The sequence below is a fragment of the Thermobia domestica genome, chromosome 2 (genome assembly GCF_964235325.1).
Source record: "Thermobia domestica chromosome 2, izTheDome1.hap1.1, whole genome shotgun sequence".
In the NCBI taxonomy this organism is placed as follows: Eukaryota; Metazoa; Arthropoda; class Insecta; order Zygentoma; family Lepismatidae; genus Thermobia; species Thermobia domestica.
This window is the reverse complement of record NC_137455.1, coordinates 94790759-94816276: the sequence shown is the minus strand read 5'-3', so window position 1 is coordinate 94816276 and position 25518 is coordinate 94790759. Positions and strand designations below refer to the sequence as shown.

At 35.1% G+C, this 25518-nt stretch overlaps 1 protein-coding gene across 1 annotated transcript; it reads right to left on the bottom strand.

The window, feature by feature from the left end:
* Nucleotides 1–697: 697 nt before the first annotated feature.
* On the bottom strand, nt 698–23673 carry LOC145679111 (pre-mRNA-splicing factor ATP-dependent RNA helicase DHX16-like). The gene is made up of 7 exons (XM_081749705.1): nt 23641–23673; nt 20924–21142; nt 16702–16832; nt 11571–11789; nt 10057–10162; nt 3103–3279; nt 698–1074 (listed from the first exon to the last, which is right to left on the bottom strand). The coding sequence occupies exons 1-7, from the start codon at nt 23671–23673 to the stop codon at nt 940–942; spliced, it is 1020 nt and encodes a 339-aa protein (XP_081605831.1). The 3' UTR covers nt 698–939.
* Nucleotides 23674–25518: the final 1845 nt, after the last annotated feature.

Below are 25518 nucleotides of genomic sequence, written 5' to 3'. Positions count from 1 at the left end.
TTAGTCATACTTTATTAATTAGTTGTTACTGGTCTACGTAGATAAATGTTTAATTTTCCCATCGAACGATTAGACACTGTCTGACGATTGTTAAACCCTAAACAACATTTACTTCTTTCCATTCAGCATAAAGTTGCAATATTTCCTTTCGTAGAAACCCTTACAGTGATTAACAGAGCAGACGCATCAGGGTGGAGGGTCACAAAGAAAGATAAGTACGGAGAACAGGGATAAACTTTTCTTAGATTAGTATTATCAAAGCGTTTGGCCAGAAACTCCTTGGACTATATTCCCATGAAAAAAATTGTTCTGGCCACACTTTCAAATTATTATTGTTATTAATGATAGAGGAATTCATAAGTTCAAAAAATATGAATATATTTGTTAATTGGTGATAAATACCAAATGACAAAGATCGATAGGAACACATTTTACAAATCAAAAATTTACCTTTATATTTAATTGAACCATAAATAAATGAAACATCAACGCTGTAAAATAATGAAGATGTGATCCACGCACTACAGGGCCTGTTGACGGAATGGGTTCTTTTTCAAAGTATAGCAGATGCTTTATTCTCTTGTGTTTTGAAGAAATACTAAGTTTTTTTAAATTATTTTATTATTCTTATTATTAATAATAATACCGACAAAATATTTTACACATAATATTACCACGGATTTAGATAAGACACAACTTGTAGTGTAAAATAAATTTATTCCGTAACAAATACAAAAACAATAAACATTACAAATACGAACACTGAACGAAACAACTACATAAAACGATGCAAATGTACACCAAACATATTTGTACTTAAACTATGTTCGATACTATTTTTTCACTCCAACTTCTTTCTTTTTTCCCCTTTTCTTTCTTTTTTCTTTAATGGAACACGTCTTCAAGCAAAAAAGTTTCATTCCTCATTGTTGTATTTCTTCAAGTGTCACCCAACTCTGCCCGTGCTTTGCCTGTTTGTTTAGGCATTTTCTTATTCGTAGAATCTTCCAACTCTTTAGGTTTATAATAATGAGGTGCCACTTCCAACAGCCACTTGCTTTCAATTTCTATGGTCTGAAAAAAGTTAATATAAATATAATTTGAAATGTCAACAAGTACGTAATATTTTAATATTACAAATACACGAACAATCCTAATTAAAGATCAAATCCAATATATTCGCACGTAATATTGTACCTATACAGGGTAGAATACACCGACAAACTAAAAGAGGTGATAATAGATAGCAAATTAACCCCAAAATGTCTAATGAACATAGTTGAAAGCGGCAACGTTGTAGCTGAGAGGTACTTAAAAACCGGTGAAGGTGCTGATATAATGACGAATATTACATGAACACGGAAAGATATCGCTGCCGAGTCAGAAGATTACACAAAAAGTTGTATCTAACAAACGCAATAAGGTACCGTTGGTAGCGGAGCGGTCGCCCCGATACGGGGTTCACTACAGACAGATGGATAATTCACACACGTATTCCCCATTTATGGGGATCCCTGTTGCGCAGCAATCGCTCCGCTACCATGGTACGACATTGTATTCGTCAGGGACGACTTTCTGTGTAATATTTTGACTCGACAGTGATATCTTTCCACGTTCATGATATATTCGGCATTATATCAGTGCCTTTTCTAGTTCTTGAACATCCCTCATGGTAAAATGGTGTCGCTTTTTACCCATGTTTATTAGACATATTTTGCTTAATTTCATGTCTATTATCACCTCCTTCAGTTTGTCGGTCTATTATAGTACTACCCTGCATAAAGCTTGCAACAGATGATCGATTTCAGCATTACAGGAGAGTTGCGCTTATTTAGAAAATATATATATATATATATTCAATCGCACTTAAGATGTCTTTCAAGCAGATCCAATAAATTAATACTTGGCCAGCCTTTAAAATATTAAAAAAACAGAAATAATCATACACATTTTCTTTCAGAAGCCATATACTTTTGAATCAATGATAAAACAACAACAAAAAAAGACCAACTGATTCTTTGTTTTAAAGTTCTAATATGAATTTCCCTTATTAATATAATACTCTACTCAAATGGGCTGCTTCTCTAATTCTGAAATTCCAGTTTCTTACATAATTTCATAATTTACTGTAGTAAGTAACTTTTGAGAGAACTTCGTGACCCACAGGATATGTGTGAAGTAGAAGCACTATTGCTGCCACAGCTGAAGAATAGCCAAGAGCAAAGCTTCGAATTTTGCCTTAGAAAAATTTCAAATTATAATGGCGTGCTTTCGCTATTCGCTACCTACAGTATACTTCCAGAAGTAAATTAAAGAAAGAAAATATAAAAAAAGACAGAAAATAAAGAAAGAAAAAAGCAAAAACACAAAAGTTAAATTATAATTTTCCGCGAGCTGACGGAACGAAAGAAATGGTAAATTTCGAATTCTTTACCAACTGCTTCCATCTAGGAAATTTTGTCAAACTCAGGAAGAAACTTCAAGAATAGCTTCTAAACTACAGATATTCCATAAATCCTCTTTCTGTAACTATGTTATTGACAGTATTTTCGTTCTATCAAAGAATATAAGCTTTTGGCATGCTTTATACTTGCAATTGGAACCAAATTCGGCCCAGGTTGAACTGAAATACCATTTCTAGGTGTAAATGAAAAAGTAGAAGTTGAATACTCAATATAAAATCAAAGGGAAAAAAATTTACTTCTTCTATAAATGAATGTAAAATTAACAAACATATTCAAACTGGAAAAAATATATATTTTAGTTTCTTGATATCTAGTTGTCACCAGTTTATATTTTGAGTTGGACAGTTATTATATTTATGTATGAATTGATTTTGTAAGTCATAAGACAAAATTATACTTTCAATAATAAGCAGAATTATATAAATAAAAAGAAGTTCGTTTGACGTTCACAAGAAAACATAAATAAGATTTTGAGTGAACCCAGCTTCATCTATTTTCTTATATGTTACCAACCGAATTTCCATCTTTGAAATCTTCATCTTTATTCCTTATAAAAATATACTTGCAGAAATTTTACATAACTATATGAATGCCGATAATAGTTTAAGCAGGAAAGTTAAATACACTAAATACTGACCTGTCTCATGAATTCTTTTGTTGTGAACACCAATTCGTGATACAACACCCAACGAGGGAGTTCTTCAAACAGACTACTATTCGGATGAATCATTACTGTTTGATTATGCTTCACTGTTTTATAGTTACCGCCTTTGGAAAGTCTTGCAATGTGATAAAAATAGCCTGCCGTAATAGCCTGGAACATAAATCAGATTAACAGAAATTTTTACTATAAAGTTATGCACAGTCGACAACCATCCCATATGTCTTTTGTTAACTACTTCGAACCGAGTGGGTCCTCGATACAACAAAGAAAACTAAATTAAAACTGAACCATTCGTTATGATCCGTATCCTTTCGCTGACTTCATATATACATCAACCATTTCCAACTTGATGCTATGACGTCATAGCCTATCTCTTCCATTTATGGCGAAGACGAACTATATATGGAGTGGACAAATCAATTTCCATACTGTCGAAGCAGCGGTGGCATGCCAAGCACAAACAGGTGTTTTGACATCTTACATAGACTGGTCGGAAATGATTGATATAAATATTGTACTGCTAGTAATTACATAGACTTATTACAAATGGTTCATCGAATTTTAAAATGCTATAATTCTAAAATTACGAATTCCACTCGTTTGTAATATCTCAAATGTTATATTCGCTCACACAACTTCCTTATCATCGATTCGGGCTGCTACAGTTCAGTTTGTAAGATGGCTACTTTGCAATAGAAAGCATTTGTGTTTTAGAATATGGTGTTTGTCGGTTGTTACAGTACGAAACAGAACTGCTAGGCTACCGGAGCATTCTGGGAAGGTATGGAAAATTTAAGTCAAAGTTGCTTATGTAAATGTAAATGCACCGGACGACCAGTCATTTCAGAAGAAAAAAAGCAAAGGGTTACAGAGACAAACAGTGAACTCAAGCAGTTAACAAAGAGCTCTAACCATGAACCTGGACATTCGGATGATCGTGTCAAAAGTGGTAAAATTTTCTAATCTCATGCAAGAAGCATTTAAGGACGATAATTCTGCTAGCCTCTGGTGCATACTGACAAAACTCTTCATTTATTTTGAAAGATTAACCGTTCCATGTCCCAATATGGAGCAAGGAAAATTCTGTTATTATAGAGAGTACGGTATTCCCCAAAACTGTCTTCTGTCATATATATATATCTATATATATATATATATATATATTTCTGTCATATATATATATATATATATATATATATATATATATATGTATGTGTGTGTGTGTGTGTCCTTTCTTTCTTTCATTCTTTTTTAAGTGAGAACACACTGATAATATCTCAGCCCGCGATATGTTCTGACAATTGATTCCGAGAACTTCATATCCCAAAAAGATGGATCTCCACCTTATTGGCATATTGAATAGGTAGATAGCTGAACGAAGCACTCACACCGCTCGACTGGATTTAGATGACTCTCAACGTCACTAAATATAATGCGTATACGTACGCGTACTGTCAGGAACAATGCATGAGCTTCGGAAATGTGTTATTGTTGCTCTGAAGATTATCACCAAGAATATGCTACAACGTGCGTAAGATCATCCTAGACTACTGCCTAGACGAATGCTACCTGACACATGGACGATACATTCAATATTTTTAAATAAGTAATACTTAAAACATTTTATATATCATATTGTGTATCATTCAACACTTTACATATAACACTTGGTGAAATGTTGTTTTTAAATATTCCATGGATCATTTGTAGTAACCCTTATAACTATGCATAATTCCATACTATTCTAGTAAAAATATAATAAAATATACTTTTTCCTATTTCTTTCTTTTGTTAACTACGAATTTTATTATGAGTGTTTACTGTATTGGTACTATAAAATATAAAAAACAACACTTAATTAATCAGCAAATGAAAAGTTATTTAAATATTCAACAATGTTTAATGTTATTACTACTGTCACTTAGCTGAAAACAAGTACAGACATGTTTATAAGTTGAATATCAACCTCTCTGACACAAATTTAAAAAAAAATCTACTGGACCGAAAATTGAACCCGGGTCTTTGATTTACAATGTCGGTGTGTAACCACTACGCTAGCCTGTCTGCTTCTTGACAGTCGAACACTTTCATTTTTGACAAGCTCTTCCATAGTTTTGTTCTTGCATATGAGCAGAGTTTTGTACGAAAAACATTAAGGAGACAAATAACATATTCGTTTGTTTACTGCAATCTATTTAGGCATAAATATATAAAGTTTGAAAAGAAAAATGGAAGATGTGTTTTGGCTATTATCTTGCAACTTTCACCAAAATGTATTGTATTTTACTGTTTACCATCTAATATAAATTTAAATTTCGTTTCCTTTCTGAAAACACATTTGAAAACCAATTTTCCTATATCGATAACATCCTAACATGTAGATACAAAAATACGTTTTAGAAGTTTTAACCAACCTGAACCATTTATTACGGGTGATGATAACTGCTTGGCAACCAATAATACCGTTATGAATGACTCCAAATTATATTTGGGATAATATAAACTTACGTATTTGCAATTTGACTTGGCAAATATACAAATAGAAAGAGGATACATACAGTATATGCCATAGTCCAATCGGCTCGTACGACACTATTGTGTATTATAAAGTGACATTTACTGAACTCTTTTTATAAAACATACTTCTATCTACTTCCTTGTATGAGGGTAAAATAAATTGACTTCTTTATCGTATTATTACTATTATTATTATTATTCATAGTTGTGTTCTCTGTACAGAGTCTTTCATTACTCAGAAGGAAAGAAAACCTATTGTAATACCCTTCCTCAATGAAATTTGGCACAAAAATAGTGGGCAGTGTATATAATTAACCAACGCACAATCTCGTTTGAGAGAATATAGCAACAACGGAAGATACGTTCTTTTAAAGTAAGCTTTGGTCACAAATAAAATTAACAAATGGAAAGACATATATACATACAAGCCAAGCGCAGGTATTCCATACAGGCTGTAAAATACTCGATGCCAAAAAATAAGCATCGTACTATACTAAACTGTACCACATAGTGAAAATAGTGAACTGAAAAGACTCGAACAAAGAATTAAGAATATTAAAATTATTATTTAAAAGTTACCGTAGAATAATTCCTCCAATTTTTTACGCCCTTAGGTTAGAGAAGTATTTATTTCCACGCCGCACACAAAATAGAAGCCCCGCCTCTGTACAATTAAAAAAAGGAATGCACGTGGAGTAGATAAACATACACTTCTCGCTCGCAAATAAACACGGTTTCAATCGGTGGAAACACACACGCTTCAATTTTGGTCTGCCACTGTGAAATAACTCGGGAGACCTAGATTCGATTCCTGCTGAGAACTCATGCTTTTCGGATCTTAGGTTAATTTACAAAATCACGTCTCATATAGCCTCGGCGCTGAAAGGGTAGCTAAACTAACCCATTCTATCCACGAGATTAACAAGTAATATGTAATTAAGAAATTTAGTAGTTTAACTAGAAGCACAACCTTAAGCTAGTTGACTGATTTGGAGCTTAACGTCCCTCTTAGAACCGAGGGTATATGAGACGTGGACCTGCTGTTTAACATTGGATCCGAACCATATAAGCTCCCACCAAGAATCGAACCCGCTGTCATGAGGAGCTCGAAGTAGGTGTTGGGATTAGGTAAGCTGACCAGGCATTAACGACATTTTCTTTCTTTTTTTAAAACAAACTATGATACAAAATGGTTGTTGATAGTACGAAACTTTTGAAGACTCTCTACTCAACTACAATTCTGTCCAATACCACTGTCGTTTGTATATTCGCAGAAGCATATTCGGTGTGTGTGTGTAGTACCAGGTCGATCCCCAGCGAGGAAACACATTTATTCGTCTTAGACAGCTTCCCTGAAGTAATTATATATATATATATATATATATATATATATATATATATATATATATATATATATATATATATATATATGAGGTATGGCTAGAAAAAAAAACGGATTGATTTAGCTACTGGCAATAAACGTGTACATGAAGGTAAAGCAATGCATGATTCTATAGCACGATACCCTGCCTACTGAATGACAGACTGCCCTGGATGCAGGCCAATCAGTTTTGCTGTGGTCTTTGTACAAAGTGGTACGTACGTCTGTGCTCCGTCGGAAAAATACTGAGTGTTAAAATGGAACAGCGTGCTAACGTGAAGTTTCTGTGCAAGCTGGGAAAATCCGCAACAGAAACGTACGATATGTTAAAATCAGTGTGCGGAGATTATTGCTTATCACATACACAAGTGTTTGAGTGGTTTAAACGTTTTAAAGAGGGACGGGAAATAATCACAGACGACCCGAGTCCAGGACGACCTTGCACGTCGAGAACAAAAGAACATTCAAAAAGTGAGTGCTGTGATTCGGAAAGATCGTCGATTGAGCATTAGAGCTGTTGTTGACATCACAGGAATAAACAAAGAAAGTGTTCGTCAAATTTACATGAGAATTTGAACATGAGTAAAGTGTGTTCAAAATTGGTGCCTGAACCTGACATTGGAACAGAAGGAAGCTCGGGTGAACGTTTCTACTGACATTTTGGCAAACATTGAAAAGGATCCTACATTCTTAGACAAGGTGATTACATGTGATGAATCATGGTTTTTTACGTACGATCCTGAAACAAAGCGCAAATCAATGCATTGGAAGAGCCCGAGTTCTCCCACCAGAAAAAAGCTCGAATGAGCAAGTCGAAATTCAAAGCCATAATGATTGTTCTTTTCGGCATCCGTGGGATCGTGTACGTTCATTGGGTATCCGAGGGTCGAACTGTAAACCAACATTATCACCTTGATGTTCTGACAACCTATCGTGAGCGAGTAACACGTCGACGACCTGATTTGTGGCAAACGAAGTAATGGATTCTGCACCAAGACAATTCTCTTGTCCATACGGCCCTATCAGTCAAGACACTTTTGGCTACACATGGCATTCCAGTGTTAATCACCCGCCATATTCGCCGGCTCTTGCTCCGTGTGACTTTTTTTTATTCCCCACTGTGAAGTCAGCTCTGAAAGGAGCCCGATTTGAGAGAGTAGAAGTTGTAAAAAGAAAAGCGACGGATGTCATGAACATGATTTCAAAAAATGACTGACAACACTGCTTCCATCGATGTAAGAATCGTATGGAACGATGTAAGGATCGTGAAGGGGATACTTTGATGGTGATAAAGTTCCCATTGTGCAAAATGTCCAATAAAAGATTTTGTAGCATCAGTCCGGGTTTTTCTATCTACACCTCGTATATATATATATATATATATATATATATATATATGTGTGTGTGTGTGTGAAAGCAAAATTCGTGAATTTTAAAAATACGCGTTGGTATTCAATAGTCTGAGCACTCATGTACAACATTCTTTTGTTCTATTCTTTTAAACACAAAATCGTTTACTTATACTAAAATACAAATGCTGAGCAAAGCAACGTTTTATTATAAAGTAATAATTGCGACAGTTTCGGATACCTAACATATCCTTCTTTAGACACTATCGAAAAAAACCTATATCAGATTTTTTTATAGTGTCTGAAGAAGGATAAATTAGATATCCGAAACTGTTATAATTATTATTTTATAATAAAATGTTGCTTTGCTCAGCATTTGTATTTTAGTGTAAGTTATTGAATATAGCAAAGCTAGTATGAATCAGTTAGTTACAAAATCATTGTATACTCTAGCTAATAACAACATACGCAATTTTGTGACGATCTGTTCAGCAGTTATTTCCTACATCAGAACTATGACGTTTGGAGTCAATATGCTGACTCGTATAAGGAAGAATACTCTTTTATTATAATTTTTAGCACAAAATTATCGTTCGCTGTGACCATTAATGGCCTAAAAAATTTGATTACAATGTATCCAATAATATTTTGTCGTTCGCGGAAGCACTTTCGGTGGTGGTGGTAGTAAATTCGATTCTCAAGGACGACATATATTTATTGCTGTTGATTTAGCATTGTGAGGTGATTTGATTGGTACCTAATGAAGAAAAAGCAAAATTTCATCGAAAACGGTAATAATACGGGGATGGTGTTCAATGCGCTGACCATACATTAAATACAATCTCTGATTCTAGCATTTTAGATAAAATCATTGTAGACACGAATGACATGCATGATAAATCTGTTCAGTATTTGTTTCACAATGATGCCAGAAGAATGATAATTTGGACAGATAAGAAGTTTCGCTCTAATAGTTTGTAAATCTTTGGCATGCCATAAAGACAAGATGGAATCTGATAATAAATATACAATGCTAAGAAAAAACGGAAATACGGTGAATCCTTATCTTATCTCTGGAGACTGTGCTGTATCTTCTTTTTATTATAAAATTACAATCTATGCCACTGTCCGCAATTTATTAATAATGAAATCCAAATAAGTTCATCTGATAATACTCATCACAGACCCTGTCACTTGACTCCTTAAAAAAGACTTACGTAATGTGTGTCCTTTCCTTAAGATTTTTAATTGTTTCTAATAATGTTCATATCGATTATTATTACAAGCTTCGCTCATTCCTACTAGTTCGTCGTTTCCTCATTGTGAACTAAAGAAAATAATAATATAATAATTGTGAGAAAGAGGAGGAATCACCTTTATGTTTTATAATTGAAAGGATAATTTCACACGCTTGCTTGAGTTTTCTCCTTAATTTCAATTCATCCAAGTCTTGACAACGAGATTAAAGAAGGAAGCAAAATTTCGACGATTAATGACCGTTCCATTAATTCGTAACACAGTGAAGAAGAGCAAGATAAATACTATTTTTTACGTTATTTAAAGATAGCTTTTCGCGTACGGTTTATTTAAACTAATTATTTTTCAATTTTGCTTTCATTAGTTGTATTGACACTATGCATGCGTTTAAACGAATAACATATTGTTATATAAATATCTCACCTTCCTGATATTAACAGTTTCCAATGGGTTAGATACTAAATCTATTTCAACCCGTTCCATGAGTCCAGCCAATTGTTCTCTTATATCACGAGCACGTTTCATTGATCTGAAAACATAATCCAAACATTAGTTTTCTGCATTTATTCTAAAGTAGTAACATTAGTAACTACAATCCAATTAAGAAAAAAAAAATGCTTATCTATTGCTTCATGTTCCTTATTAAAGACGCATAAAATTCCAAGATTCTAGTAACTTACCAAATTCTATATGTCCATAGTTAAGGCATGACAACATTGACCTTTGACGCACATTATCACGAATCTGTGATTCTTCTGAAATTATTGTCAATAACTTAAAATTTTATTTCTCATTTTATCACGGAGCTTTCTGTATAATATTACGTTGAAGATTCATCATTACTATATATTCATCTCAAGTGAGATTTATAGTTGGTGTATTGGCAGGAAGAGAACAGCACCTTGGTTAAGATTTACAGAGTGAGGACGTAAGCAAATACACAAACCTGAACAAACAAACAAACAAAAAAACTTATCAAAAAGGAAGATGTGCTGTGACGATACTCTGTTAATGCTGGTAAATGTGGGGTTCATCACGATAAGGAACATCAGCTGGAATTCAGAGTGATCAGGTTGTGAACACACTATTTCACATGAAAGAACTGTTTTTTTCTTTCATTTTCTTTTTCAATCTACGTACTTTTTAAGAACTGTCTTTCATTCATTGCTTAAACAACCTTAGTCCATATTAGTCTCAACTGTTTTAAAAAAATAGAAAATTTAAGACAACTAAGTTTTGGGCTTTACTTTCACTTTCCAATAGAATTTCTCAGTATGTTCTCCTGGTTTGAAATAGGAAACAGCCTTCAAACGTTCTCGCAGCTTGTTCCGAGTTCTGGTTATATCTATAAAATTGCCTTAAAAATTACACAACTTACCCCAGCAGAATTTGGTGTATATCATTAACAATGTGTGCGTGGGTTTTCTCAGCGTTCTCCCGTTCCCTCTCATTTTTTTCATTCTGCCATTTCCTTCTTTCTCATCACAATCGTCTCCTTTAGCCTAGCCAGCATAAGCGTGGAATGGACTACACGTACCATTTCATTTCATTCCATTTCTTGGTATATATCATTATGAACAATGTAATTTTTTTTTTTAAGTTCTGTGACTTTTAATGGTACGTGTAGTTTACACTGCATGTGTATTTATTAAGGCTGTCAACCGCAGAAATATGGGTAATCCAACCCATCCTTGTTTTTCAACGTAAAGAATATTCGGTAAAACTAACACGATATGAGTTACGTATCTATATATATGATGCATATTTTGTACCACTTTTCTCTACACTACATTGTTGGCATTAATTTTAAACATTTATATACTCTCTCTTCTATTTTGCACGGAGCTTTAACAAGGAAATATGTCTCAAGTTCAGAAGTTTGTGTACAATTATGTTAAGGATTTTTAAGAACAATATATTTAAACTCTTGTTTTTACCTGTATTGAATGAAGTTCTCGTAGCACCACTGAGTAGAGAAGTCACTATCTACCCACTGATTGTAAATGTTTAGTAACGTTAAATGATCTCCTCCAGGTACAAAGAAATTTTTCCTGGCAGTGTCTGCGTGAATAATTTTGTCCTTTGGTCGGTAAAATATTGCACTGTTCACTGACAGCATTGCAGCTATAGACAGGATCTCTTCCGAACACTTATATCTAAAAGAGTACAAAATCCGTTAATATAAAAATCTTTGTCAAGTAATAATACTTATAATAAAACAAACATTTTATGTAACAGTCAATAAAAAGCAAAGTAGTATGTCAGGGATATTAGTACAAGTTCACTTTCAATTAAACAGACTGCATGAGTTGAAGGACACAGAAATGTCTTTTATATATTAATGATTATGTATTTTACTATTAACTATTTTATTATTATTCTTTCAAAATTATTATTATCTTTAATGCGTATTATTTTATGCAGTACAAATGCTTCATTTGATTACTTTACGAATGAATATATTTTACTTTATTATTATTTTTATGATTATTTCTTGTTTTTATTCATCTGAGTCATATTTGATCCTAGACCCACGACGATCAGTCTTCGACTAAAGATATATCACCATTTATCCCAAAGTTATCTACAGTCAGTTTTACATATGTCTTTGCATGAGGCACTTGGTTAGGATGTCACTTATAGCAGAAAGCTTACACTGTCTTAACCATGGTGACCATGATCCAGATTAACATACGATAAGCACAGTAACGTTAACGAAATACCGGCAAGATAATTCTTGAAGAGAACTGCACCTCAATCTTACGAATCTACACAAAAGTGTTTCTCGATAATGTTTAATAAATACTACGAATATTATTTACCAAGACATTCACATAAACGTACTTTTAAATTCGTACGTGTAGTATGCAACAGATATATACTTTGGAACACACTTTTCTAACTACTGCAAATATATATATAAGCACCCAGAATTATCAACTGTGAACGTTTTGGTAAAAACTGTGACAGTTACTGCCTTCCTCAGCGAAGATTCTTTTAGGAAACTAACACTGTCTGTGGAACTACATCTTGTTGATTATGTTCTGAATTTATAACTCTTTTACTTTCAGTAGTCTTTCAATAGATTTCACTGTATTTATATGCTTCTCCACTAACTGGTATTTTCTAATGATATTTAAGGGAATACTGCTTCTAAGTCTCATCATCAACTGTTTCATTTCACTTTACAAATAAACGTAATTGATCGAAAAAAAGGGTGAAAACTGAAATTGTAACTAGGAAACTTTGTTATTTTCTGACATGCATATTTGAAATACATACCCTTACTCCGACAGTTACCATGCTTAAGTACTTGCAATATCTTACGTAATCAGAAACGAAATATCTTTTGTCTGGGACTAATGCCTATATATATATATATATAACTAAAACCTGCACATTCTATTAAAAATATTGCTCGACTTCTATTTCTTAAATTAGGTATACGGAACAAACGCTGTACAAATTAAGTCCTTTTTTGTTTGCCCCTTAAAAAACCTAATGTCTGCAAAACGAGTATTCCTTAAATAACAGAAGTAAAAACCATACGCTCTACTTACTTTGATATTAACACTGAACTAATTTGATTCTCATCAAGTTGTCAATGTCAGCCATTTTCATTATTTATACAGGGTGTCCAATATACAATGCAACCCGGTGTTTGGGATAGTAGAACTTTTGAACCTGAAGCGATACACAAATAATGGTTATACCAAAATGAAGCTTTGTTCATTCATATATTTTTAAAGTAGGAAGCAACGATTGAAGTATACTACAAACCACACAGTGTTGCCAGATGTAGCCGAAGGTGTAAATCAATTTTTTTTTTTGCAAAAGAGGTAAATTGACTCATAACTCATACGTATGGATGTTTTGTCGTTAATTTTAAGTTTGTTAGTTGGAACAGCTTGTAATCTATGAAGCAGAAAAAATAATTTTTCATTTCCATCGATAACTAATCGAATGAGGCCTCTGTAAGGGAGAACTAGGGAAATCGTAGCTTTCACAAATTAACACTCTGAATTGGCAACATTGCTGATGTTTCAGTGCATCAAAAGGTATGTTAAGGATCTGTCTACATCATGCAATTCCTGAAAACAACGTAAAAGAAAGTTTGAAATTATCATCAGGGGCGTCGTTAAGGAGGTAAAGGGGGGAGCCTCCCCCTACAAAGCTACCAATTTCTTGACAAGTTGGCAAATTAAAATACATAGTTGGAAATTTGAAGAATGACGTTTTGTTCAATTGACTTATTCGGTTTAACATTTTCTTAGGTACTCAGTTGCTGTAAATTATTATCAGTTCTTCTATAGACTTGACATAAATTTTGTGTAGTTTCCTACCTTGAAATAAATTGATATATTCGTTTAAAGTTTCTTTACTGTTGCAAGTGATCACACTTCACTTTTGTTCATTTGATATTCCTAAAGATTTTGAAGAATCTTTAATGAAAAATCGGGAATTGTAGTTCTGACAAAAGCAGAATCGAGTTGGCATGCAAAGACAGACAGAAGAGAGGCGTTTCGGTGGCAAGTAGAGCATTGGACGCAAAAGCATTCGATACAAGAGCGTATAGAAAGCAACAGGTAGTGACTGACAGAATTGATATTAATAAAACAAGAACAAGGCAATGACTGTTAGTATTAAGCCTGCCATACGTCCTGTAAAAAACGGGACAGTCTCGATTTTGGGCCCGAGTCTTCCGCGTCCCCGTAAATTTAGTTGGGACAGGAAAATATCCCATATTTTAATTCCATCCTATTTCTGCTATCAATATAAGCTTATTCGAAAAGTGAAAAATCAAAAATTCTGACATTAGCTGGGATAATGTGAATGAACAATAAAGTGTAGCATGTAACAGTTTTGAGCAAGTTATCACAATACCCTGTCCGACTTGATAGCGAGCAAAATTTGCAATGCTACTTTTTCCATTGTACCTGATGGAAACTCGGACACTCTCCAACTTAAAAAAAAAGATGGCTTTGAGTGTTTCTACAAGTACAAGCACAGGAAAGATGAGTGACTTTTTCTTCAGAGAGTCATTTTTGAAAATTTTCCTACGCTTCGCGGATGATCTGTCGCCTTAACTCATATGTACGAGGCCACCATCGTATACTCTCGCCCCGGGTGCTGATTTTCCGCGGCACGGCACAGGAGAGGCACAGTATATTTCTAAGTATGTTGTTCGATGGAGGAAAGCTACAATGAACGAGACAAGTTATTCTGTCGCTTCCTCTATGAACCTAAGTGTAAGATTCCAAAAGTCACATTTTGGGGGCCAAACAATACGTCTGCTGGGTGAAAGCATAGACCGGTGTGTATTTCACTTCATTTTCATACAAACGTGTTGCCTTTCCTACTTTATTTTTAATCCCGTAGTTGCTTCTTTCGGAAAGTAAAACAAAAATTGCAATTCTTCCTTTCTTTATAGTATTTACAAGTCGAAGCATTACGTAACCATTGTATGTTACTTATGTAGCTCATGGGGGAGCAAGCGAGGCACGTGCCCCGGGCTTTTGATTGAAGGGGTGCCTAAAAGGGAGGTTATATATGAATTATTTTCTTGCCGGTGTTTAATATTTTTCATCAGAGTGCGAAATTATGAAATCGAAGTGGGAGGAGACTGGAGGACAGAAGAGAGAGAGAGAGAGAAAAAAATATGCGCACTTCTGGTGAGAATTGGCTGGCGGGGATTACCTAAACTAGCCATAAGTTGTCAAATTAACAGTTGTGCATCGTGGGAGATGATAATGACTCTGAGTTGAGGTGTGAAATTTTACTCGAAACCGGGGGCTGTTCGTATTCGTGCCTCAGACGGGGTACGGAATGGGACGAATATGAAAATAAGGTTGCTGTAAAGTTTTTCGCAGGGTTGGTAAAAGTGAGACTAAGATTTTTGAAACACTTGGTAATGTTTTATCAAGACTTGGCATTTTTTAAATCAAGACTTGGCAATTTCAAGTTTCATCCCCCTTAATCTTGTAATGCTCGCTACGCCGCTGATTATCATGATAAAACTTTTACTTACATGCATCTGCCAACACCGCTATTCATTTCTATGGGGCTACTTGAAGCAAGAGGTATACAAGAACATATTCGCGAATTATACAAGATTTGGAAACGAACATGCGCAGTGCCATTGAGAACATTAACACTTCTACTCTTTGTAAAGTTGCTGCCAACATGACGAAACGTGTGAACCAATGTTTGAATCCAAACAGGGGGCACTTCCAATATCGCCATACAGCTGATAACTTGTTTCGTGATAGTAGCAGTGTTGCCGGGTGCATGTAAGTAAAAGTTTTATCATGATAATTTCAAAGTTTATTTTTTATTGTTTGCAGGTATTGCATAATGTAGACAGATCCTTAACATACCTGTTGATGCACTGAAACATCAGCAATGTTGCCAATTCAGAGTGTTAATTTATGAAAACTACGATGTTCCTAGTTCCCCCTTACTTAGGTCCCATCTGATTAGTTATCGGTGGAAATGAAAAATTCTTTTTTCTGTTCCATAGTTTCCAAGCTACTCCAGCTAAACAAACTGAAAATTAACGACAGAACATCCACACATATGTTATGAGTCAATTTACATGTTTTGCAAAAAAAATTGATTTACACCTTCGGCTACATCTGGCAACACTGTGTGGTTTGTAGTATACTTCAATCGTTGCTTCCTGCTTTAAAAATATATGAATGTACAAAGCTTCATTTTGGTATAACCATTATTTGTGTATCGCTTCAGATTCAAAAGTTCTACTATCCCAAACTCCGGGTTCCATTGTATATTGGACACCCTGTAGTATGTCGATAATAAACATAAGTTACTATCGTTAACGGCAAATCATTACAACTAACTGACTCGCATGCTTAGTTCTTCTTTTCACGGTTTGTGAGTAAGAACCGTCATTTTTACTCGAATTTGTTTCATTTACAGATAATTACAGATTACATGGCGCAATCCTTATCAGTAAAATCACGTAATTGATTTGTATGACTTCACTTCTATTTTTGAGATGATGAAAAGCATGTAAACTAGCTCAAGTAAATATTAGTTTCCACTTACTTTTCAGACGCTAAAATCATTTTCCCCATCATTGGATCAACAGGAAATTCAGCCATTCTTCTTCCAAGTTTTGTCAATTCTCCGTGATGGTTTAATGCTCCCAGAGCATACAACTGCTCTAAAGCTAAAACCTTAAAAAGAACAGAAAATAGTCATACTAGATAATAAAAAGTGAGTTCCCTTAAAGATCTGCTGATATCCGAATTTTGAAGCTTACGTATGATACTTAAAATGCAAGTTATCTAGAGGATGAACGTTTTGTTAGTGAAAAGTAACCAAGTAATTCCTTAAATTATAATTTTAACATATTTAATATTCTTTTACGTATATTTTGAATACACTCAACATATAGGTGTATATGTTCGAAAGTAATTTAGAATCGGTTGTAAATATGTTTACAGCTACAATTCATATCATTAAGCTTTAAACATAAACACTCGAGAAACTTTTCACTTTAAAAATAGTCATTTTTCATATCTGTTTTTCCCTAAACTGAAAACAAACTTCTGCTTATCCTTCCCTTAACTTCTACGAATATTAGAAAATAGGCCTGAACGTAAAATAAGAAAAAAGAAAGAAAAAAGTTTTCCAAATGTTAGCTCTTATCAAATGTTTTCTGAACTTATTATGTGTCTGCAGTAGATTTCCTGTGAACATTTGTGCGAAATGTATTGTTAGTTTGAATATTGTCAACTCTTAAGAAATTATGAGCATAATTTATTTTCTTCTATATTGAGATTTTTTTAAAATGCTATTTAATTATCTGATACATAGCACAATCATGTTTCTTGTTGGTATAGTAAAATTACATGTCATTGCAAAAGTACTTGGAGAAATTTAATTCAACGCAATTGGAAGTATTGTTTCCAAACTACATGATGTTCGGGAAGTTACGCAACCCGAAATCTGGAGCATCAGAACTTTTGAACCGTAAGTGCAAATGAAATGAAACTGCCACCCAGGGAAGGCCTGTTTGTGCAGATATTTTTGAGATTTAAACCATGCGGAGGGGGTTCGACATTTGTCTTCACGAATATCTGAAACCCACGAAGATTATTATTATTATTTTGGAACGTGAAAAATCATGAATTAGAGATAGATGTTAAACTGTTTGTGGAGAGATGGAATGTTAATAGGTAGACTGGGTGGGAATGTATCGTTTTAAAACAAAAACGACATATTGACACCAACTGCAGACATCCCACGACTGTGATAATGAACTTCCTCAATGATCTTCGAACAATATGATGATTTGTTATCAACAGTTCTCTGTCTCTCTTATTATTAATAGTATTAACAAACCATTTACGATTTTCAATGATTTTCAGCTAAAATTCACTACACACTCTCCCAAAGTCGATGACACAATTTTGCTACACTAACAAGGAACACAGTTGGATTGCAATTAAATATTTATTTTGTGAACTATGCAGAAAATAAATACCTAGGTTTAATAAAAATGTACATCTAACAAAAACCTTTAAGGTGAACATGACTCTAATGACTAATATTTTCGTAAAATAATAATAATTAAAAAGACCGACGCCAACATGTGAATAAGTTTCTAAACATTTATTGTACTCTACATACGGTTACAACTCATACGGCAGCTTGTGTACATAATCTTCTCGCATGATGGGAATGGAAATTGCTCGAGCACCCACCACATTCGCCAGACTTATCACCTTGAATGGACAACCTTATACCAAAACTGAAGAAACCATTGAGTGGAACATGTGTGAAACGAACGATATATTGTACTAAGTTTTCTCGTGCTATGTCCTAATGGGGATGTTGATACAACTCTCCACATGTGACGCTTACACGTATACTGATCTTCCATTTACACATTTCGGAACTTCTTGCTTCATTCTCATTTTCGTAAAACAAAACAGCTGCCACTGACTTCTGAAGTATATACAGGGTGATATGAAGACTCTGGAAAGAAGTCTCAAAGAAATTCAACAGTTCTTAAAAGCAGCTCCCACAGAACAGGAACCGAAAAAAAAATGAAATCTGTAGTTTTAATGCAGACAAATTATTATGGAAGAACTGGAGGAATGAGAATCCGGGAGGAAACGGGAGAAGCTCGAGAAACCCACGGGCATGATGATGTCCATAACAAATTCACATGATTTGAAATCGAATCAGGGACCATTCGCATAAAACGTTAGCGCTCTACCACTGAGACACCGTGTTTCTCGAACCGAAAAGTCAAAAAAAATAAGGATTTACTTATAATCTCACGGATTTGTATATGGAAATGTTCTAAAAACGTACTTCGAAAAATTTCAATAAAGAAAAATTACTGGTTAACTTACTAACTCTATGACCTATGGAATCCATGGTTCAATGCCGCATTCATAAAAGCTCTTCATAGACTTCTGCCCTTAACTAACTGAATTCAGGTTCTACCGTGCATTCTCATTTCTGCGAGATTCATCTTAATATTGTTCTCCCATATATGCCTAGGTCTTACTAATGGTGTTTTCCCGATTGGGTTTCCAATTAAAATTTTGAAAGTGTTTCTACTTTCTTCCATTCTGGCTACCAACCTATCCACTTCACTCTCCTAGACTTAATTACCTAACAATGTCAGGTAAACGGTATGGTAAATTATGGAGCTCCTCGTTATGAAGTTTCCGCCATTCCCCATTCTGCACTTCTTGGGTACGAATATTCGCTTCAGGATTTTATTCTGAAATACTTTCAGTCTGCATTCTTCCCTTAAAGTAAACGACCATGTTTCGTAACCATATAGTACAACACGCATAATTATACTTCAATATGTTTTAACCTTCACATTATTCTTCGCTAGAATTCGCGGAAACAAAAGATTTCGGACTAAATTATAACGCTAAATTTCCTGCTTTTAGTCATTTAATATCTTCGTAGATATGATTTTGGTCTGTTAATGTTGATCTTAGGTATTTCAAAGTATTTACTTTGTCGTAAGTATAATATTATTTGATATTTTAAAGTATCCATAATTCGAAGAATTCGGTTTCAGCTCATTTCCAGGTATTTAATTTACTCTGCACTTACTTCTAAACTCATCTTCTTGGAGGCGTTTAATAAAACCTTTACGTTTCTTTCTTTTATATTCATATCATTTCCTATTAGATTAACATCACCATAAGCCATAACTTGGTGAGTGCCGTTCAGCTTTAGGCCTTGGTTGCTATCTTCGATTTTCTTTACAGGCTACTACAGAACAAAACTGAATAATAATGGCGACAACGCCATCTCCTTGTTTTAGGCCATTCTCGGCGTGAAAGCTCGTGAACAAGAATTTTCCTTCTTGGACTTTACTTTCGAATTCACTTAAAACACATGTTAATTAACCTAACTAGCTTTTTCGGTATACCAAATTCGATAAGAATGTTATACAGGTTCCCGCAAAAAGACTTCTCTATTTGGAGAGGGCGCTGTGTGAGTTGTGGCGGGGAAACGGTTCCATGTTCCAAGTCACACGTCCATTTTAATTTGCTGAAGTCGTACCAAGCCATCAGTCCTTATCCGAAGCTTGTGTGATTACGGATTACAAAAATAATTTTCCTGATAAAGAACTGCAGCGAATGTACGCTTATACGAGGTAACATGTGATTGTAAAAGGAAATATGTCAGCAAGACAAAACGAAATATTAAAGTTACTTGAGAACATATTAAAAATTCAAGGAGCAATTATACACGAATATTTCGTGTGTATTTATCTCATCTAAAACATTGAAGTTGACGTACTACGTAAATCACAATGGCAAATAGACAGAAATACGTTCGGATTTTTACATACGCACTAATAACTCCTTAATATTTACAAGGGCAACTTAAAAATGTTACAGAATGCCGTCATTGATAATTTCAAAATAAAAAACAGGAAATTTCTTTCAGTTCTTGAAATTTTTACGTGCCAATAGTTGTCTTCATTTGTCTTCCTGCTATTAACATAAACAGCAAGAGAAATCTTGGCTCCAAGATGTTTTTCAATTGATGTTTGATTTTATTTGTCCTTTTCCCTTCTAAACAGAACTGTTTTTGTCCTTTTTTCATGGCTAGAAAAGGAATTAGTATAAGGCTCTGAAATATTGCCTATACTGAATAAACAACTGAATTTACTATGTTAATAGAATTACACTTATTCAGTGGTGTATAATTAAATTATCTACTAATATGTTAAGAAACAGTAAGTACATATACAGAAATATTAAATCAAATCACTTACCAAAGTCTCATGCGGTGGTGGATCCAAGAAATCAAAATGTATGAGATCATTGATGCCAAGTGCCTTTAGAAGTAGAACAGCATTTCCAAGATTAATTCGCTGAATTTCAGGTATCGTGTTGTCCTCTAGTTCATGCTTATAAGCCCATGCAGTATACAAACGAAAACATTTCCCGGCAGCGACGCGACCAGCACGGCCTGCTCTTTGGTTTGCGGAAGCCTTTAAAGACAAGATTAACAATATGATTAACAAAGATTAACAATCAAAAGTTTTACTCTGAGGCATCCTTTCAAATCTTTATACAATATAAAAACACAAGAAACAAGTAGTAGCGTCACGCGTGTACCACGTAAAGGAGTTTGGTTTCTATTGCGTGATATTTTCTCTTAATTAATATTGAAACCGAAAGTGACAGATGATTTCTGCCATCTTCGGTTTTAGTAGAGAAATTAGAGGAGATGGGATACATTCTTGGGACGCTAAATCAACTGCAGAAATCTGTTTCTAGCTGTCTATTACCGTTTTTGCTCTACAGTGATCAACGTTAAAACCGGAAATGGTTGATTTCTACCACTTTTGGTGGATGCATCACCTCCATCAACGAACTCGACTCCATAAAGTAATTCTTAAGATTTTTTTTTGTCCCCCGGACGGACGGACACATGGACAGAAAGGGTAAATATATAAAGGAGTTTGGTATACTAAACTCCGTTATTAACGTACAAGAGTTCAATAGTATAATGTTACAAACAAATCACTAGAAGTATTCTGTAACCACTAACAGTATTAGGATATTCACCTGCCACTAAAAATGTTTCTGTACACTAGAGTCTACGAGGAAACATTTTCATCTGACTCAGACGTAAGAATTATCCTCTTTAATACGGTCTACTAATTTCAATCTTCTTATGCAAAGGTGCAGTGTTTAAGTATTAAAACTAAAAGTAAATTGTGAGCAATGAAAGGAAAAAAAGGTCTCATGGAAGATATTAAGTATTTATCAATTTCATGAATATATATAGTGCGGCAATTTGAAATCGAGACTAGAGCTGTAGAAAAAAAAGTGAACACGGAAAGTTTCTTACCGCAAATCATTCAAAGTACGACCCTCCTGAATCCATACATCTTTACGCCTTGGCCGCCAGTGCATAGGAGGATTGCTGGAAGTTCTTTTATAATTTGCTGTTGAAAACCCTTGTCGTAGCCCTCTTAATGACCTTTACATCATCAAAGTACGAACCTTGGAGTGCAGACTTGAGTTTAGGAAACAAAATAATTGCACGGGTCAGATCTGTGAATAAGGACCCACTTTTGGGACACAAAAGTCTTGCACAATCACTGCCTTGTGACTTGGGGCTTGTCAGGGGCAGACGCCATGAACATTACCCCGATACTCGGGCTTCACACGTGTGATATGCTACAGTAACTGCTTCAATACCTCAACATAAAATGAGGCATTAACTGTCTGTCCTGTAGGCACACATTCCTTATACACAATGACCTTACTATCGTAAAAAACAATGTGCAAAAGCTTGATTTTGGATTTTGACTGGCGCAGTTTTTCTCTTGTGGAGAATTAGGAGACTTCCACTCTGCAATCTGACGTATCGTCGACGGGTCATTTTGAAAAACCCATGTCTTATCCCCAATAACGATATTAAGGAGGAAGTTAGGGTTCCCATTAGCGTGGCAATCAGTTCTTTGCAGTGATCAACCCTGTCCTTTTGTTGGTCATTTGTTAAGGAGTGAGGTACGAAACGGGAACAAATCTTCCCCTTGTTGAGATTGTACGCAGGGCTCATAGCGGTCTGGTCTCTTGTAAATAGTTGAAAAGTGACCAAAAGCACACGAAAAAGTGAGCAAAAGTGACCAAAATCTCATCATGCCCCTTTTCCGTTTGTCAATTTCTCCATCACCTCTCTCTTTGTTTTGTTTCATCTTTTCTTCTTTGAGCTTCCTCCTTTCTTAGGTTTTCTAAGTATGCTTTGTAGTTACGGTAAGCAGACTTAGCAGATGTAGGAAGCTTCTGAGTAAGTGGAACCAGTTCTAGCCTATTTCCGAATTTCTTCATCCCAGATATTATATTCAACTCAGATTGAGAGCATTCATCACGTACTCTTAAGAAGAACATACAAGAAGCATAACACAAGACGAACATGATGAAACACACACACACACACACACACACACACAACGTTGAGCGGAGCGTTAATTATTACGAGAGAAAACTAAAAGACTATTATGATATAAGAAAGAATAGACACAGAAAGGTTCTCAACCCCACCTTGGGAGCTTAAGCATCCATCTAACCATCTACTGTGCTTTAGAAAGAATAAATGCTCAAGTAAGAATAAAGATGACTGTTTCACATGTGGCAGCAAGTACTGAAGCTTTCAGAAGAGTAATGTGTAACAAGTTTCTGCCTTTTTCCATTTATTTTTATAATATTTTTCTTAGAAAACTGCCAATGCAAAACATAAATCACACGAAAAAGTCACTTTACCTCCCAAAAAAAGTAACTTTTAGTGACAAATTTGAAAAAAAAAAGTAACTTTTAGTGACCAACTTGAAAAAAGTAACTTTCAGTTAAAAAAAGTGACTCGCTATGAGCCCTGTTGTACGTTATTATTTGCCGCATAGGTTCTTCATTCACATGCAACTCCTCGGAAAAAGATTCGCAGAGTCGCATTTCGGCCATCCGTGATTAGTGTACTCACTTTCTCCATCAATTTTTGTGTTCTCACTGACATTGCTGCACTCAGATGTTCGTCGTCTTCAATTGACTTCCGTCCCTCCCTGAAACACCCGTGCCACGCACATACACACACACAGGATAAACAAGTACTCCACACACTTGCTGCAACATCTAATAAGTTTCTGTAATAGTCTAACCCAGACGAGCACAAAACTAGATTTTTATTATAGAGTTGTTCTCGGGATATCAGCCAGGTAAGTCCGACAATAGAACCGACGTTTCAAGAACTGACATCGTTCTCGTCTTTAGGACGATTATACTGAGACCAGTTCGTGTGTACTATATATAGAAGAGGAAAGTGGACGGGGTTAAGAATCCATGTATCTGATTGGATGGTCTATAGCTTGACGTTGATTGGTCGTATTCATACATGCTTTCTTTCTGAGTGGTAGCCATGTCTGGATGAGTTGAAATCCTGTATCCCTATTGATATTGTTGGGTTCTTGTGGTATGGTAAGAGATTCTTTAATTTTTATTTCCCAGTGGTTTCAGCTCTTTGAAATCATTTTAGTGTCTGAAAATAAAATTCTATGTCCTTCCGTTATACTGTGTTCTGCCAGGACTGATTTCTCCGGATAAAACTGCTTGATGTATCTCTCATGCTCGTTGCATCGATGTGCTATTGTTCGTCCTGTTTGTCCTATGTAAGTTTTCCCGCATTCGCAGGGAATGAAGTATACTCCTGGTGTTTTAAGACCCAAATCGTCTTTAACTGGACGGAGTAGTTTTCTGATATTTGATGGTGGTCTGTGTATGGTTTTGATATTGTGTCTCTTCATGATTCTTGCAATTTTTCCAGATAGTTTCCCAGTGTAGGGCAGGACTGCGATGCTGACTGGATCTTCAGATTCTGTGGTGATCTTTTTACTGGAAAAGGTCCTTTTTAGGACCAATCGAATGTCATCTTCCTTGTATCCATTTTGCAGTAAGGTCTTCTTGAGATGTGCAAGTTCACTGGAGAAGATTTCTTGATCCGAGATTACTTTTGCTCTAAGTGCAAGCGTGCTGATAACTGTATTGCGCTGTGATTTATGGTGAAAACTGTTTCCATTAAGATAAAGATCAGTGTGGCAGGTTTTCTGTAAACACTGTGGCCCAGACTTCCATCAGGTTTGCGACGAATGAGGATTGCGTCTAGAAACGGTATGCAGCCTTCTGTTTCTATTTCCATAGTAAACTTGATGCTGCTGTGTTGATTGTTGAGAAATTCAAAGAACGATTGCAGTGCAATTCTCCCATGAGGCCAGATGACAAAGGTATCATCAACATACCTATAAGAAACACAATGGCTTTAATGGTGGTTTCTAGTGCTTTCTGCTCGAAGCTTTCCATGAAAAAGTTTGCCACTGCTGGTAAGAGAGCTGACCCCATGGCAACGCCGTCCGTTTGTTCATAGTACTGTTCGTCGAAGAGGAAATATGTGCAAGTTAATGTGATCTTGAATAAATCAACAATCTCTGGCGAGAAGTGCTCACTGAGTAAATTTAACCTGTTTGTACTGGAACTCTGGTAAACAGAGAGACCACATCAAAACTGACTAGGATGTCGTCTGGAGAAATGCGTATCGTCTTCAATATTTCAACGAATTCGTATGAGGGCTTTATGTGGTGTTTACATTGTTCTACTAGCGGTTGAAGAAGAGAGGTGAGGTACTTAGCCAGACTTTAAGTTGGGCTTCCAATTGCACTGACAATGGGTCTCATTGGGATGCTGGTAAGAGAGCAATTGGGGTCAGCTCTCTTACCAGCAGTGGCAAACTTTTTCATGGAAAGCTTCGAGCAGAAAGCACTAGAAACCACCATTAAAGCCATTGTGTTTATTATAGGTATGTTGATGATAC

What these genes read in the sequence shown, in the direction of transcription:
- LOC145679111 (XM_081749705.1), bottom strand. Translation starts at nt 23,673, where the DNA reads ATGTCAGTGAGAACACAAAAATTGATGGAGAAA. An exon ending in CACAAAAATTGATGGAGAAA is followed by an intron (nt 21,143 to 23,640) that starts GTGAGTACACTA and finishes TTGTCTTTAAAG; the next exon opens with GCTTCCGCAAACCAAAGAGC. An exon ending in CAAAAGAATTCATGAGACAG is followed by an intron (nt 1,075 to 3,102) that starts GTCAGTATTTAG and finishes AACTTTTTTCAG; the next exon opens with ACCATAGAAATTGAAAGCAA.